This window comes from Myripristis murdjan, chromosome 13 (assembly GCF_902150065.1).
Source record: "Myripristis murdjan chromosome 13, fMyrMur1.1, whole genome shotgun sequence".
NCBI lineage: Eukaryota > Metazoa > Chordata > Actinopteri > Holocentriformes > Holocentridae > Myripristis > Myripristis murdjan.
Window position 1 is genome coordinate 6,101,595 of NC_043992.1, and position 14,419 is coordinate 6,116,013.

General features: G+C 44.2%; 1 protein-coding gene and 1 non-coding gene across 6 annotated transcripts; both read right to left on the bottom strand.

Annotated features, from left to right (window-relative positions):
• Positions 1-1,070: 1,070 nt before the first annotated feature.
• ilkap (integrin-linked kinase-associated serine/threonine phosphatase) lies at positions 1,071-8,022 on the bottom strand. Of its 5 annotated transcripts, none has more exons than XM_030066735.1 (11): positions 7,723-8,022; positions 6,812-6,985; positions 6,503-6,620; positions 5,468-5,574; positions 4,121-4,214; positions 3,698-3,785; positions 3,198-3,325; positions 2,913-3,032; positions 1,793-1,874; positions 1,201-1,341; positions 1,071-1,170 (listed from the first exon to the last, which is right to left on the bottom strand). In XM_030066735.1, exons 1-10 carry the CDS (start codon positions 7,763-7,765, stop codon positions 1,201-1,203), a joined length of 1,095 nt encoding a protein of 364 aa, XP_029922595.1. In that variant the 5' UTR covers positions 7,766-8,022; the 3' UTR covers positions 1,071-1,170. The 5 variants fall into 5 exon arrangements, with proteins under 5 accessions (XP_029922595.1, XP_029922596.1, XP_029922597.1 ...); XM_030066736.1 differs by having other exon boundaries at positions 1,071-1,160; positions 1,191-1,341; XM_030066737.1 differs by having other exon boundaries at positions 1,071-1,341; positions 6,821-6,985.
• Positions 8,023-9,521: 1,499 nt separating this feature from the next.
• On the bottom strand, positions 9,522-9,593 carry trnad-guc (transfer RNA aspartic acid (anticodon GUC)). The gene has a single exon. It is a non-coding gene; the product is annotated as a tRNA-Asp (tRNA).
• Positions 9,594-14,419: the final 4,826 nt, after the last annotated feature.

A 14,419-nucleotide genomic window follows, 5' to 3' on the forward strand; every position in this document is an offset into this window, starting at 1 on the left:
GTGTGTGTGGAGATCAGCCGCTGCGCAACGACAACTTCCGGGAAATATCCGGGTTCAGTTTCAAGGCCAGGGCGGGAAACAGCGACACCGAGCGGGCCGGAGAGGACAAGGAAAAACAAATAAAATAAAATAAAATAAAACATAAACAAAAAGGAATAAATAATAATAATAATAATAATAATAATATGAGGAAGAAGAAGAAGAAGTAATTAACATTAAATAATTTTCAAAATATAGTCATAAAATAAATATTTGTATTTATACTTATAATTTCATATTCATCGATAACAAGAGTAAAAATACAGAATTCATAAATTATTTGTGTAATTTATGAGTTTAATTTATTCACTTCATTCATTTAATTTTTGAAAATTTTGCTCACTGATCAAAAAGGGCTTTTCAGAAGCTGGGCCGTACGAACTGAAGCCAGCTGCTATGAGTACTTTGTGTTCCTGTTTAGTTTCTTTAAATTTGACCATTTTCATGCTAAAAAGTGTGAAATACATGATGGATTCAGATATTTATTTTTTATCAGAATTAGGAACCCATGAAACATCAAAGCTCAGACTCTCAGCTGCTTAAAGGAAGCAGCTGAGAAAAAATAAATCTGGAATAAAATAATTGTAAAGTTCATATTTCCATTCATTATTCTGGTCTGTATCTTGTCAGTTTGTTGTCTGATTTATATGAACATGTCCTGCACAAACAGCTGTTCTTAATCACTGCCCTAAAATAACACTAAAGTTCAAAGTGAAATTTATCGATGTGACGATGTGATTTTAATTCCATCTGTGCAAAAACAAAGTGACATTCTTTGAAATTATTGCACAACGCAATCTGTGGTGCACAAAATGAGCCGACATGAAGGAAATGATTTTGCTGTTCAGCCTCGGCTGCCCTGATGAACTCGTTTGCCGGGTTAATTTCCAAACTCTTCCAGAAGCAGAGAGCAGATTTCCATTCCTGTTTCTGTGGCGTGCAGGCGGAGACAGATCAGATTTGAGCGGTGTGTGTGTATGTGTCTGTGCGTGTGTGTGTGTGAGGAGGAAACAAAGACACTGACAGCAAAGTTCAAGAAAACATCATTTATTTGTAAATCATGACACAGAAACAGTCAGACGAGCAGAGCGGAGGGTTTGGGAATTCATCTGTAGCTGTGTGTGTGTGTGTGTGTGTGTGTGTGTGTGTGTGTGTGTGTGTCTAGTAGCCAATAGAAACCAGGATCACAGTGACATTGTCTGCACAGCCCCGCCTCACCGCTTCATTGGCCAATCGCTGGCAGGCGGCTTCGAATCGCGCTTCCTCCTCTGTTAGCCCCGCCTTCTTCTCAACAGCACCCTCCTGAGAGACAGAGAGAGACTGAGTGCACCACACACACATGCATACACACACACACACACACACACACCTTTCTCTGTCTTTGTAAGAACTTTATATTGACTTCCATTCATTCCCTCCAGTTTTTCTTCTGTTTTAGTCTCCTAAAGTGTGTGAGCTCCACTCTGGTCGTAGTTCGTCACTGAAAGGTGTTTTCATTTGCATATTCATGGTTCTGTGCATTTTTCATGAAGATTTAGAGTTCCATTTAAGGCACAAAGGCATGCTTTTCCATGGAAAAAAAACCTTCGACATAGGTAAACAGATGATTTTGAGGGGCTTAATAAACGACTGGAGGGGAACTTTAACCAAACCCAAACCAAATGAAATGTGCTCACTGTGCTGGTCCTCACTATGAAGCACAGGCACACACACACACACACACACACACACACACACACACACACAGACGTACCTGCAGGATGTTGAGGACAAATCTAACAGCTTCATCAGCAGAAAACACTTTGAACAAACCATCACAGGCCAGGATGATGAACCTGAGAGACACAAGAAACATCAGCACCACCTTCATTATCATGAGGAGAGACAAATCAATACACAGCTCAGAACAACATGATCATTACCACCATCACTAGTATCAGCAGTGCTATCAGTAGTATTATAACTAGTATCACTAGTATTATCACTAGTATCAGCAGTGCTATCAGTAGTATTATCACTAGTATCAGTAGTATTATCACTAGTATCACTAGTATTATCACTAGTATCAGTAGTATTATCAGTAGTATTATCACTAGTATCACTAGTATTATCAGTAGTATTATCACTAGTATCACTAGTATTATCACTAGTATCAGCAGTGCTATCAGTAGTATTATCACTAGTATCACTAGTATTATCAGTAGTATTATCACTAGTATCACTAGTATTATCACTAGTATCAGTAGTATTATCAGTAGTATTATCACTAGTATTATCAGGGCCGTGCGGTCCATAGGGCAGGTTAGGCAAATGCTATAAGTGCCGTCATGCCAGAGGGCGCCAGGGAGTGAGTTTTTTCTCCCCATTCGATTCGAAAAAATTAGACAAGAGCGGTGCACTGCACCCACCCGCTACCTGCCACCTTTTGCATTATCAGCGAATATGTTGCCTAGGGCGCCAAATTGGTCAGGCACGGTCCTGAGTATTATCAGCAGTAGCATCAGTGGTATTATCAGTGGTATCATCAGCAGTAGTATCAGTATTATCAGTAGTATTATCAGTAGTACTATCAGCAGTATTTTCAGTAGTATCAGTAGCATCATCAGTAGTAGTATCAGTATTATCAGCAGTAGCATCAGTAGTATTATCAGCAGTACTATCAATAGTATCATCAGCAGTATTTTCAGTAGTATCAGTAGTAGTATCAGTAGTACTATCAGCAGTATTTTCAGTACTATCAGCAGTATTTTCAGTACTATCAGTGGTACTATCAGCAGTATTTTCAGTAGTATCAGTGGTATCAGTGGTACTATCAGCAGTATTTTCAGTAGTATCAGTGGTACTATCAGCAGTACAGTGCTGTGGGTGTGTACCTGTCGTTGGCGGTCAGCTGGCATCTCCTCAGGTCAGGAGTAGAAATCACTCCACAGCGTTTGTACTGACCGTCTCCAATGGAGCGAGACACCTCGAGCACACCCAGCACCCTGCCGTCCCTACACACACACGCACGCGCACACACAGTTAGGCACCCAAGTATGGTGACAGCATTGAATTGGGACATGAACATATGGTCCCAGCCCTATGCCCCACTGATTAACTGACTGATTGATCTGCTCGATCACTTCCTGCTGATGTGGTCAGACGTGTTTGGCTCCTACCTGACCGTGCCTCCTGCTCTCTGGATCCTCATGCGCTCCTCGTAGATGGTCGGGTTGTGCTCCTTACTGAGAGCCAGAGTCACCGCCCGCCTCTCAGCCCCGCCCCCCTCCATCCTACACAGCACCGCCTGCTCACACGAACACACACACACACACACACACACACACACACAAAGGATTTCCTGGTAAGATAAATCGCAATAATCTCAACATTGCAACACCACGCTATTAGCAAGCCAACCGCAACCACCATGTTCATGTTTTCAGGGTTTTACCTGGAGTGTTGGATCATTAATGGGTGCTGTGTTGCTGGTGTGTGTGTATGCATGTGGGGACTGGGGGGAGGGGGTTGTGTGAAGCACTCCGTGTTGCATTTTCTTTGTATGATAAGTGCTATACAAATAAAGCCTGATTGATTGATTGATTGATTGGTGTGGCGCTGCTGAGCGGTGACGGCCCTCACGCAGCGTGAAGCACATGACCTCCTGCGAGCGCCTCACCCTGCTGTCTCCCAGGTTGGCCACGTACACCACGTCGTCCACCACCAGCACGCAGGTCGCCGTAGAGCCGTCCTTCCACGCCGGCTTCCTGTCCAACACACACACACACATGCAGTTAGCACCACACTAGTGTTGTGTGTGCTTTCCCCCCCGACTTTTCCCTGGACCTGCAGTCCAGGTGTGATTTATATTAACTGTGTTAGCGTGAACATTTTTCAACAGAAAAGTGTCTGTAGCTCAACAGAGAAACGAGCCAGACACTGTGGAAGTCCCTGCTCTCTGCACGGAGGCGAGCTGATGACCTGGCGTGACATGTCTGGTGTCGCGGTATTCCTCAGGTCGTCTACTTTCATATGATTCAGTGATTAAAAAAAAGAAGTTGTTAAAAAAAACGACCCCTAGGACACAAACAGGGGAACTCACTGGCTGGAGGCTTTCTTGAGGAAGTCATCGTCCGTCTGGCGGAAAGTGTCCAGCAGGCATTTCTTGAGCAGTTTGTCCAGATTGTCTGGTTCTCCTGAAACACACGGCGGGAGAGAGCAGCTCAGCGTCTCAACTTTCCCCTGCACACTCTCCATCAGCCTGTCTCTGCTGTCTGGGACGCTGCGTCTGTCCACATCCTGCAGCCCCGCGGTCCAACCGCAGGGACACAAACCAACCGCAGGGATGCCTGACACCTGACTGTTACCGGGGAAACTGGCCGCTTTCTAAAGGCTGCCATGCTGTTTTTGACTTTTCAATATTCACCTAGTTTCCATGTTTGATTTTTTTTTTTTTTTTTTTTTGTACTTTAAAACATTCAGGTGATGCACCATAAAACTGCCTGCTGCTCTGATTCTGAGTTCAGCTTTACACACCATGAACACTTTCATTTGGTTCATGAAGCCATCTTTTCATCAGGGACTATTTTCTGATGGAAGCATACGTACAGCGGCCATGTTCATACGCTGTCACATGAAGTTCTGGAGTCGTACATTAAACCTGACATCACGTGGTGGAAAAATACGACGTCTTACTAGTTTAAGGCCTTAAATTCCTTCAGAGGCTGCAGAGACAAGGACAGAGAGGTTTTACTCCAGAGGCCGGTGTCACATTAAATGAAATGGACTGTGTTTACACAACGAGAAAAAAAAACGTTATAATTGACCATTAATTCTACTTTTAACCCTTTGAAATCTGCATGGACAACAGACTTCATGAGTTTAAATGCTGCATTCAGACGCCTTTAACAAACATTTAATCCACTAAAACCTGAGCAAATGGGCTAAATTTCTTTATAAAAAAAAAATATGAGAAAAAAGGCAATGAGCCACTTAGAGAGAAATGACCTGAAAATTTGCAAAAAAATATGCAAAAAGTTACAAGGAAACAACCTGGAAATGAATTTTAAAATAATATATATTAATAATAATAATAAAAAAAAAACAACAAAACATCGGTCAATATAAAAACAAAACAAAAAAAAGAAAGAAAATTATCAAAAAAAAAAAAAAAAAAACAACTTTGGGAAAATATCCAGAAAACAAGACTTGTAATTATTATAATTATATTTTTAAAATTAAGTTACAAGAAAAAAAAAAAAAAAGAAAAAAAAAACTTTAATCATTGCTTAATTTCTGGTCATTTCCTTGTTTGTTTCTGTTTTTGACTTTTCTTTTCTTACTAATTTTCCAGTCACTTCTTGCTAACTTCCTCGCTGCCTGTCTCCTATGTTTTGACCCGTGGCCCCTGTCAAACCGCACGGACTGCACCTTTACCCCGTCGACTCACCGCTGGGGAACTTGGCAGCGAGCGTGTGGTGGAGATGCTCGGCGGCGAAGCGAGAGGCCCGAGCGCCGCCGTGACCGTCGAACACGGCGAAGTAGGAAACACGAGACCTGCAGGACACAAAGGCTCAGGTCAGCGACTGATGACATCACATCACCACCTGCACTTTCTGATGACGACACTGTGACAGGCAGACACTGTTACCTGAAGACTGTTTTCACCTGTCACCTGGGAACTGCCTTTAGTCTGTCAGGAAGACGAGCTGAGACAACCACCTTATCTTGATCTTAGTCAGCTGACGGAATATTCATATCTTTAGAAAATTACCCGTCTGCTGGTCAGACTGAGGAGGACATCTGAACACTTCACTTTTTTCACTTTATCCAGCAAATGATGCATCAAGTAATCAAGAAATAACAGACGTATCCATCAATACTGACACCAGGAGGGCTGGGATGATATGTTGAGTAGCTTAAGTATTGTAATTCAATATTACAACTTACTCTGATTTTAGGTTTTTTGAATTCTCCTCTAGATTGTGTCTGTAAAGTTTGATGAGGCTGTGATTCTCCTAGAGGTCACTAGAGGTCATTTTATACAGTGATGTCCAGATTGACAAAATGCTCTGCCTGCAGTGAACTGGCTGCTATGGGGGCGAACATCATCACACATGAATCAAATGTGGCTCATTGAATCCACAAGAGTCTCAGCTTTCCAGTCAAAGCAAACTGATGCAGCTCCAAGACTGTTTAGGCCCCAGTCTGCACAAACACACCATTTTACAACAGGCCACAAGAACACATGTGGACTGCAGGGTTTGTGGCCCAAACTGCATGGGATTAGCAGAAGGTGGGCATGTCTGCAAAGGGGAGAGCCGTGGCTGCCCAGAGAACCCATTTTCATTCAGACATCTGGAGGTCAGAGGTCAAGGGACACTGCTGGAAAAAATCCCTTGACAGAATTCAACCTAATTTTGGAGCGATATAAATCATTGAAACAGAATCGTGACACTGCAGTGGATCGGTTTCCGTCTCTCACACTAGCTTTGGCAGCACTGGCAGGCAGCTGCTCATGTCGGGCAGGAGGACGTGAGCGTCCTGCATCTCCTCTCGCTCCCCTCGCCGCGCCGCCACGTAGCCTCTCAGCACAGGAAGACCTGCAGGGCGCACACGCACGCACGCACACACACAAACAGAGTAAGTACAGATATCTTTTCTTCAGACCAAAGCAAACACTCATCTCTCAGTCCCTTCACTCACACACACACACACACACATTTAGTTTGGTCTATTTGCTGTGATGAGAGAAAAAGAAGCGAACAAACATTGTGGTGGAACAGTTGAAAACCTTCTTTACAAACTTTCTTCATCTCCCCCCGCTCCTCCTCCTCCTCCTTGTCCTTGGCAGCACTGTGGCCATCTGTCGAGTCTGCCCGCTTTCTTTTCAACCTGCCTTCCTCCTCCTCCTCCTCCTCCTCCTCTTCCTCTCTACTCGCCTGGGGCTCAGCTGCTGAGGCCGCACCTGAACGCATCACACCAAACACACACAGCAGGGTTTCCTCTCTGTTTATTCCACCAAGCACATATATCATCATCACCACCATCATCATGATCATGGCTGCTGTGGACAGTCCAGTTAAAGCCAGGGTGTGGTTCACATGTGATTCAGATGCAGAAGTGGCTTCACTGATCAGGCAACACGACACGACATGAATCCCTTCAGTGCCTCCATGTTCAAATGAAAAATCAACCTCACAGCAGCTCTGGAGCGTCTGATTTACAGAGGATCATGTGGATCTGAAAAACACAACACACCAGGCTAACGACTCCCATAGACTTCAAGTCTTTATGCTAAGCTAACAAGAAATGCTACCCATAGGAACTGAACCAGTGGACGTACAGAGGTGAACATGGTGCCCAACATCTGGTCTCAGTCTGGGGACGTTAAAAAGAGGATTTTGAAGCAAAATGCTGCACTATTGCTTCAATTTATTTACTCCGTTATTGTGATATAAAATGATTTTTTAGTCCTGTAAACTGGACCGGAAGAAGAGTTGGGACCGAGTCTGACAGAGGTGAGCCTGTCAAAGTGGCTTCTGAAGGAAATGATGCAAAAACTACAAACAGGGGGAGGGAGAGCCTGCAGCTCCTGTTCACACCGGCCCATTGGAAATGAATGGGAGGTGTGTGTCCACAGATGAAAGGAAATCAGGGCCTGGTTGGGTTTTGCCGTCAGTGTGTTGCTGTCCGGGGACTCACCGCAGGGCTGCGAGGGCTCCGGCAGGTCGGCGAACAGATCCATCCTGCTGCATCAATGGTTAGCTTCCGAGCTAACTGCCGTTAGCTGGCGGTAATAATGTTAGCAGTGCAATGTGCTAACACGGCTAGCTAACAGGTTTAACCGGCTGAGCTGTCAGAGGGTCTGATAAAGAGTTTAAATCTACCCGACATACACTTTAATACGTTTATTTAATACGTTTATTTACTGCAAACCAGACAGAATGGTCGCTACAGCCTCCACTAACACTCTCTGCACCCGCGACAAGCTCGCAGAATCACTGACCGGACTTCCGGCACCAACTTTCAAAATAAAAGACTCATTTTTTTTCTTCTTCTTCTTCTTCTTCTTCTTCTACATGGGAGTGTATAGCTTCATGACATTACTTATATTTATATGCACTGAACAATCTATTTGAAGAAAAGAGAAACAAAAGGGACAGAAAATTACAGCCCATCTGTGAACCCTGCCTGTGTTATGTGACCTGTCAGCCCCCCAGATTTCCCTGAAGTACTCATGTGCTCGGTATTGATTATAACTCCATTCCTGCCGTGTGTGATGTACAATATTTCTCAATGTCTCCCTCTCTGAATTATATCCACAACAATGCATGACAGTATGTTCTACATCTTAAGTAGTATTACACTTCTGGCACATTTCTGATTGACTTTTCCTCATCAGATATACAATGTGGAGAGCAACCCTGCATGCTGATTTGGCCTCTCCCCTGCCATAAGCTACTTCTATCACTTTATTATCATTGTCTTTGAATGCTTTTTATTTATTTATTTATTTATTTTACCAGTTTATCTGTCTGCTCATTAACTTCAATACCCATATGAGCAGGGACTCACAGAACTGCACTTCTATACCAATCATTTTAAGAGCTGCTGCTGAATCTGAAGGCCACACTTGACTGCAGTAATTTTCTGCTGAAAATATTGACAATTCATCAGTCAGCCTGTGATATATATCAACATCAAATGCTGCTATGTACACATGCAATTTTTCCACATCAGGATTCTTCTAACCATCTGTGTCGAAAATCAATAGAATTGTCTTTGAATATGATCTTCAACAAAATGCTGAATGTTCTCTGTTACTGACCGGTTCTTCTTCTCTTCCAGGAGCTGAAAATTAACATATCGATCTGGGAAAAAAACCCATAGAGGAACATTACTTTTCGCAAAATGTTGTTGTTATTGTTGTTGTTTTTTAAGCTGAATCTGTAGTCATTTTTCATTTTCATTATTTTTTCTTGCATCTCAGCATCTTCATCTGCAACTTCCTGTATTTCCATGTTTTTTTTTTCTTAGGAGGGCTACAAGTGCAAAGTAAGACACCTAATATCAAATTTCCGGGGGCAGCCTTCAAAATAAAAGCCTTATGGCCCCAAAGAGACACTAGATGGCAGAACATTGACTCTGCACCTGTTCAGTAACATGAACCAAAGTTAGGCTACAGAACATGTGAACGGAGAAATGTGTTGGACATAAAAACACATTTTAAAGCAGAATGTCATTGAGTGGACATGCTGAAATGTCCTGGGTTCAACAGGATCAACAAACACGTCCTGGAGTCACAAGTTTCAACATGTCGAAGCTTCTCTGACAGGATCTGGTGGGAACAAAGAATGAATTTAAGGAGGAAATGAACTGTAATTTAAACGAAAACAACGTTGAGACACACAGAGCCACTGATCTGTTGATGAAGAGAAACTTTGACATTATCAGAAATACATTTTTTATCCCTGAGGGAAAATCAGGTAAACAAATGCCTACTCCCCGTCGGGGAATTGAACCCCGGTCTCCCGCGTGACAGGCGGGGATACTAACCACTATACTAACGAGGAGACATACAACGCTGAAAAATGAAAACACTACATCTCAGCCGGTCATGTTTAGCTAGCTGAAGATACTTGTTTTTTTACTAGAAGGAAGGGAGGGAAGAAGGAAAGAAAGAAGGAAGGAAGGTAGGAGGCACAGCAGAAGGAAAAAAGGAAGGATGGAAAGGGGAGGGAGTGAGGAAGGAAGGAAGGAAGGAAGGAAAGGAAAGGAAAATAAGGAAGGAAAGAAGGAAGGAAGGGGGAAGGAGGGAGGGGAGGGAGGAAGGAAGGAAAATAGGAAAGAAGGAAGGAAGCAAGTAAAGAAGGAAGGAAAGAATGGGGGAGGAAACAAGGAAGGAAGGAAGGAAGGAGGAAAGAAGGGAGGAAGGAAAGAGGGAGTGAAAACAGCAGTGAAAGGATGTGAAGGTTTTGGAATGAGGCCAGTCCATGAATCCTTCCATCCCTCCTTCCCTCGCCTCCTCGCCTCTTGTTCTCCTCTCTGGCCTCCTATTGGCCGCTGGGCTGCTCCCTCCGCGCTCCTATTGGCTGACAGCGGAATAACCCAGGGAGCCGGACCGGTGTGAATCAGTTTGGATGCAAACTTGTGCCGGCGGCGCAGACCAGCGGCAGGAACCAACCGGAGGCACAAAATGCTCCTCTCAGCCCGCTGAGAACCAGACCTCCTGCACCTCCCTGCTCCTCTCAGCCCGCTGAGAGCCAGACCTCCTGCGCCTTCCTGCTCCTCTCAGTTCCTGTCACCTTGCGGAGTTTCCTTTGGATCCCAACATGAAGTTTCCTCTCCTCTGCCTCTGGACTGCCTGCCTCTTATTCCTCACCGCCTCGGTTTGCTCCGGGACTTCTCTTCAGCATCCTCACCCTCACCGGGAGGATGAAGGTGCGCGGGCCGGGCCGCGGGACCGGATCCCGGCCGCCGGGACGCCGAGCCGCCAGCTGGACGCCAAGCCGGCCACGGTGAGGGGGAGCGGTGCAAAACCCCGAGGAGAGCCCGCTGCCAGGAGAGAGCTGCTGAGCGGGTGAGATACACGCACGCGCGCGCGCGCGCACACACACACACACACACACACACACACACACACACACACACACACACACAGATACTGTAATAGACTGTTCTGGAGAGGAGCAGTTGGCATGTATAAATGTGAAAGTCTGATTTTTGTTTGTTTGTTTGTTTGTTTTAGCATATATGGTAACGAATGTTTTTATTATTACCTCTGTTTCTTCAGTTCTTCTTTCTTTCATCTCTTCTTTCTCATTTTTCCCCAACTTTTCCTTCCTGCTTTTCTTCTGTCCTCTGTGTCTTCTGTGAAGCTTTACAAGCATTTCTTATTATTTTGATGGTTAGTCTGCATGTATGCAGCCCATCTACAGCAGCACATCACAGGCAATGTTGGGTGGAAAAAATACAGAGCCTGGGGAGGGAGGTAATATTCAGGGGGGACAAAACTCACAAGTTCCAACATTAAATTTGTAAATTTACAAACTAGAAAATTCTGAGATGATAAAGTCACGAATTTATGAGAAAAACCTAGTAAAACTAGTTTGTTCTCCTCCTGTGGGATCCAGTCAGAAGGAAATCCTGCTGGTTTGAGTCCAGAATCCCAATCTTCTCCTCAGCATCTGGACTCTGAAGAGACGTTGCTGTGACCGATTCAGGGCCGATTCAGAAGAAAACAATCTGGTGATTCTGGGCTAAAATCAGCAGAATCTCCTTGTTCCTAAATCCCATGTCAAAGTAAAATTTGCTGAGGTGATCAGCTGCAGGCCCGAGACACAGCCAGCAGGGGGCAGCACATGAGGAGCCTTTACAAGTGTGAGTATAAAGGCCCATTTATGCTCAACGTTAAATACGGACCCAGATACAGATGCAGCCCTTCTGTCTGTGCTCCACGTTCATTTCGTCCAATTTCTGCACATTTCCATAAAGCTTACGGGTACGGGCCAAACGGAGAAGTACCACCGGAAATCATGGGGGCAGTGTTGCTGTCACTACCCGATACGTAGCTCTAGTGAGACACAAAGAAGAAATAAGAATGGCGGAACCTTTTGAGGAAAGGCTGTGCGAGTTGGTTAGAAACTATAAACATCTCAATGATGTTACTTCTTCTGGACACCAGCATAAACAAATGATACAGAACAGCTGGGAGGAGACTGGAAGGGAATTAAATGCGAGTTTGATGTTGTCATAAACTTTTGACTCTGGGCTGCCCCCTGGTGGATATATGGGTTTACATCCATGTCAACGTAAAGGACGCATGGAAGTATGTGGGCAGTGACGGTAACATCGTTTGAAACGGACGTATACATTTTCGTACATAAAGGGAGCATAAATGGGTCTTAAGAAAGAGAAGTGCAAGAAAAATTATTTAGAGTTTCAAGTATTTTTCTCATAAATTTGTGAGGGTTTTTTTTTTCTAGTACATTTACAACTTTAATCTTGGAAATCTCATTATATGAGTCGAGTCCCATTGCTGGCCTGGTATATCTGCACGTTTAATGTTTTTTAATGTTAAACATTCAAAGATAAATAGTTTGACTCTTCATCCTCCTCCTGGAAATATCTGATTGTTTTATGATTATTTTATGTCTCTGCATTAGCTTAGCCTTAGTGTCCTTAATAAGCCTACACAACAGCGCCATCTGGTGCCCATTGGGCTAAGTGCTGGTTCGAGGTCAGAATGAGTCGGGTTCGTCGTTTCAGTCTGTAAACACAACATTAACATGTGGCCCCTCCTCCTTCCCGGTTAAGCTAACCGCCCGCAGCCTCTTTTCCTTTCCTAGGATGGCAACGGTATTGTAGCGACTACTACCACTGAAAAAAGCCGCAAAGAGGCTAAGTAGGCTCGTAACTGTGGCATATTTGTACAAATCCATACTGAAGCCCAGATGAGTTTTATACTGTACTGATGAAAAACAAAATGACTGACAAGCAACTGTACTCGATTAACTAAACAACTTGTAACTGATGTGATATGATAATATGTGGAAGGAATGTGTGTGTGGCCTCAACAAAATAAAACAACACAGGCGACAGACATATTTGGCTCCTACAGGAATGAAATGACCACCCAAAATTGAGCATTGCCTTTGTTGGAAAGAAAAGTTTGTCCCTCCCTGTCCAGCAGCTCCAGGCCGGCGTGGCGTCGCTCTTCATCCTCCTCCTCTCCCTCAGCGCTCACCAGCGGCTGAAAGCTCAACCCCACATTCACTCTTGCTGTTGAACGAGCTTCGTCCGTTCGCCGTTTCTACCCACTGGACTTCCTTTTTTTCGTGCTCTGCGATTTTCGTAGCTTCCTATTGGACATGGTGCTGTTAATCTGGGACCGTGCTGCGCTGTGATTGGCTGGGAGCGACACACCCACTGCCCAAAGGCCGACGCCCAGAAGAGTCCCGAGCTCAGCAAAACAAGAAAATCCAGGCAGACACACACACACACCAACACACACCGACACACACTGCTAGTGGCTCACAAGTCACGACAGAGAAGATTAGTTTAGTTTTTTAGGAATTTTTTTTTTTTTTTTTAGGAAAATCTGTTTGGCGTCACCTGCCACCACCAAACATGACGAGGTTTCATCATTTTCTGCCGAGGTGAAATCCCGTCTCAGCTGGTGCCGGCTCACACACTGCGGCCGGGTCGCATCGCTAACACCGGCCTCCTGCATGAGCAGCAGATAACCAGTCCATTTGGATCTGAGTTCGATCTTGACACGGAGACGTTCAGGTGCCACTTCCTGCTGGGAAACTTTTCTTTAATAACTCAAACAGCATGCGACCGCGGGGCGCGCTTCATATTTCTTATTCTGACACGACCTGAACGCAGCAGCAGTTTACTGACATCACCCTGCAGCCTCTCTGCGTCACAAAGTCTGCAACACACAACACAGCAGAGCGGGCATTTTTACCACAGAACAAGAAGAAGAAGATGAACGTCCCGCTGGTTCTTGTTCTGTGGTTGTAAAATGTAGGTTGAGTTTGTTTGTCCATAAAGTATCTGAGCGTTCAGCCGACTGTCAGGTGTGTCGGCCTACACACACCTCTGGAATGTGTGAAATTCTGTGTGTGTGTGACTGCACTGCCAGACTTTGGTCTTAAGTCTGACTGAAGTGATAGATTGAGCTAAAGTCAACCTACACACACACACACACACACACACACACACACACACACACACACACACACACACACACACACACTGAGTGTTTTGCCCTACTAGGCCAGTCAGTTCACTGGGTTTAGGTTTAGACAGAGTGATCTGGGTATTGTGTGTGTGTGTGTGTGTGTGTGTGTGTGTGCTGGGGTTCAAAACTCACATCTCATGCAGTTTCCCTTGTTTTTTTTTTATGTTGAGACGAGGCAGAATGAGGCAGATCAGCCACTGGGATCCAGAAAATGACACTTGAGTCAATAAAATTCTAGAAAGTTGATTAACATTGAAAACAAGTGGGATTATCTCATCCCACTGGCAGATTACTGAGCTTGTTGGAAGAAAAAAAAAAAAAAAAAAAAAAAGGGCAGAAATTATCATAAAACTACAAAAAAGTAAAAAAAAAAAAAAAAGAAGAAGAAATTAAAAAAGAAACTTATTATTATTATTATTATTATTATTATTCTTATTCTTAAAAAATCCTAAATACCTACAAATCAACAGGAATAAAGGATGTGAAGGGTGAAGAGGCTGGTGGACGTGGTAACATGGAGATGTTTTTGCAGTGCAGAGCATGAATCGTGCAGTGTGAGCCACAGGTCAAGAAAGGAACTATTTTCTGTTCACACAACCTGCCTTTACCCAGATTTAAGCGCGGTCGAGCTGAAATTTCCTCTGCTCGCCC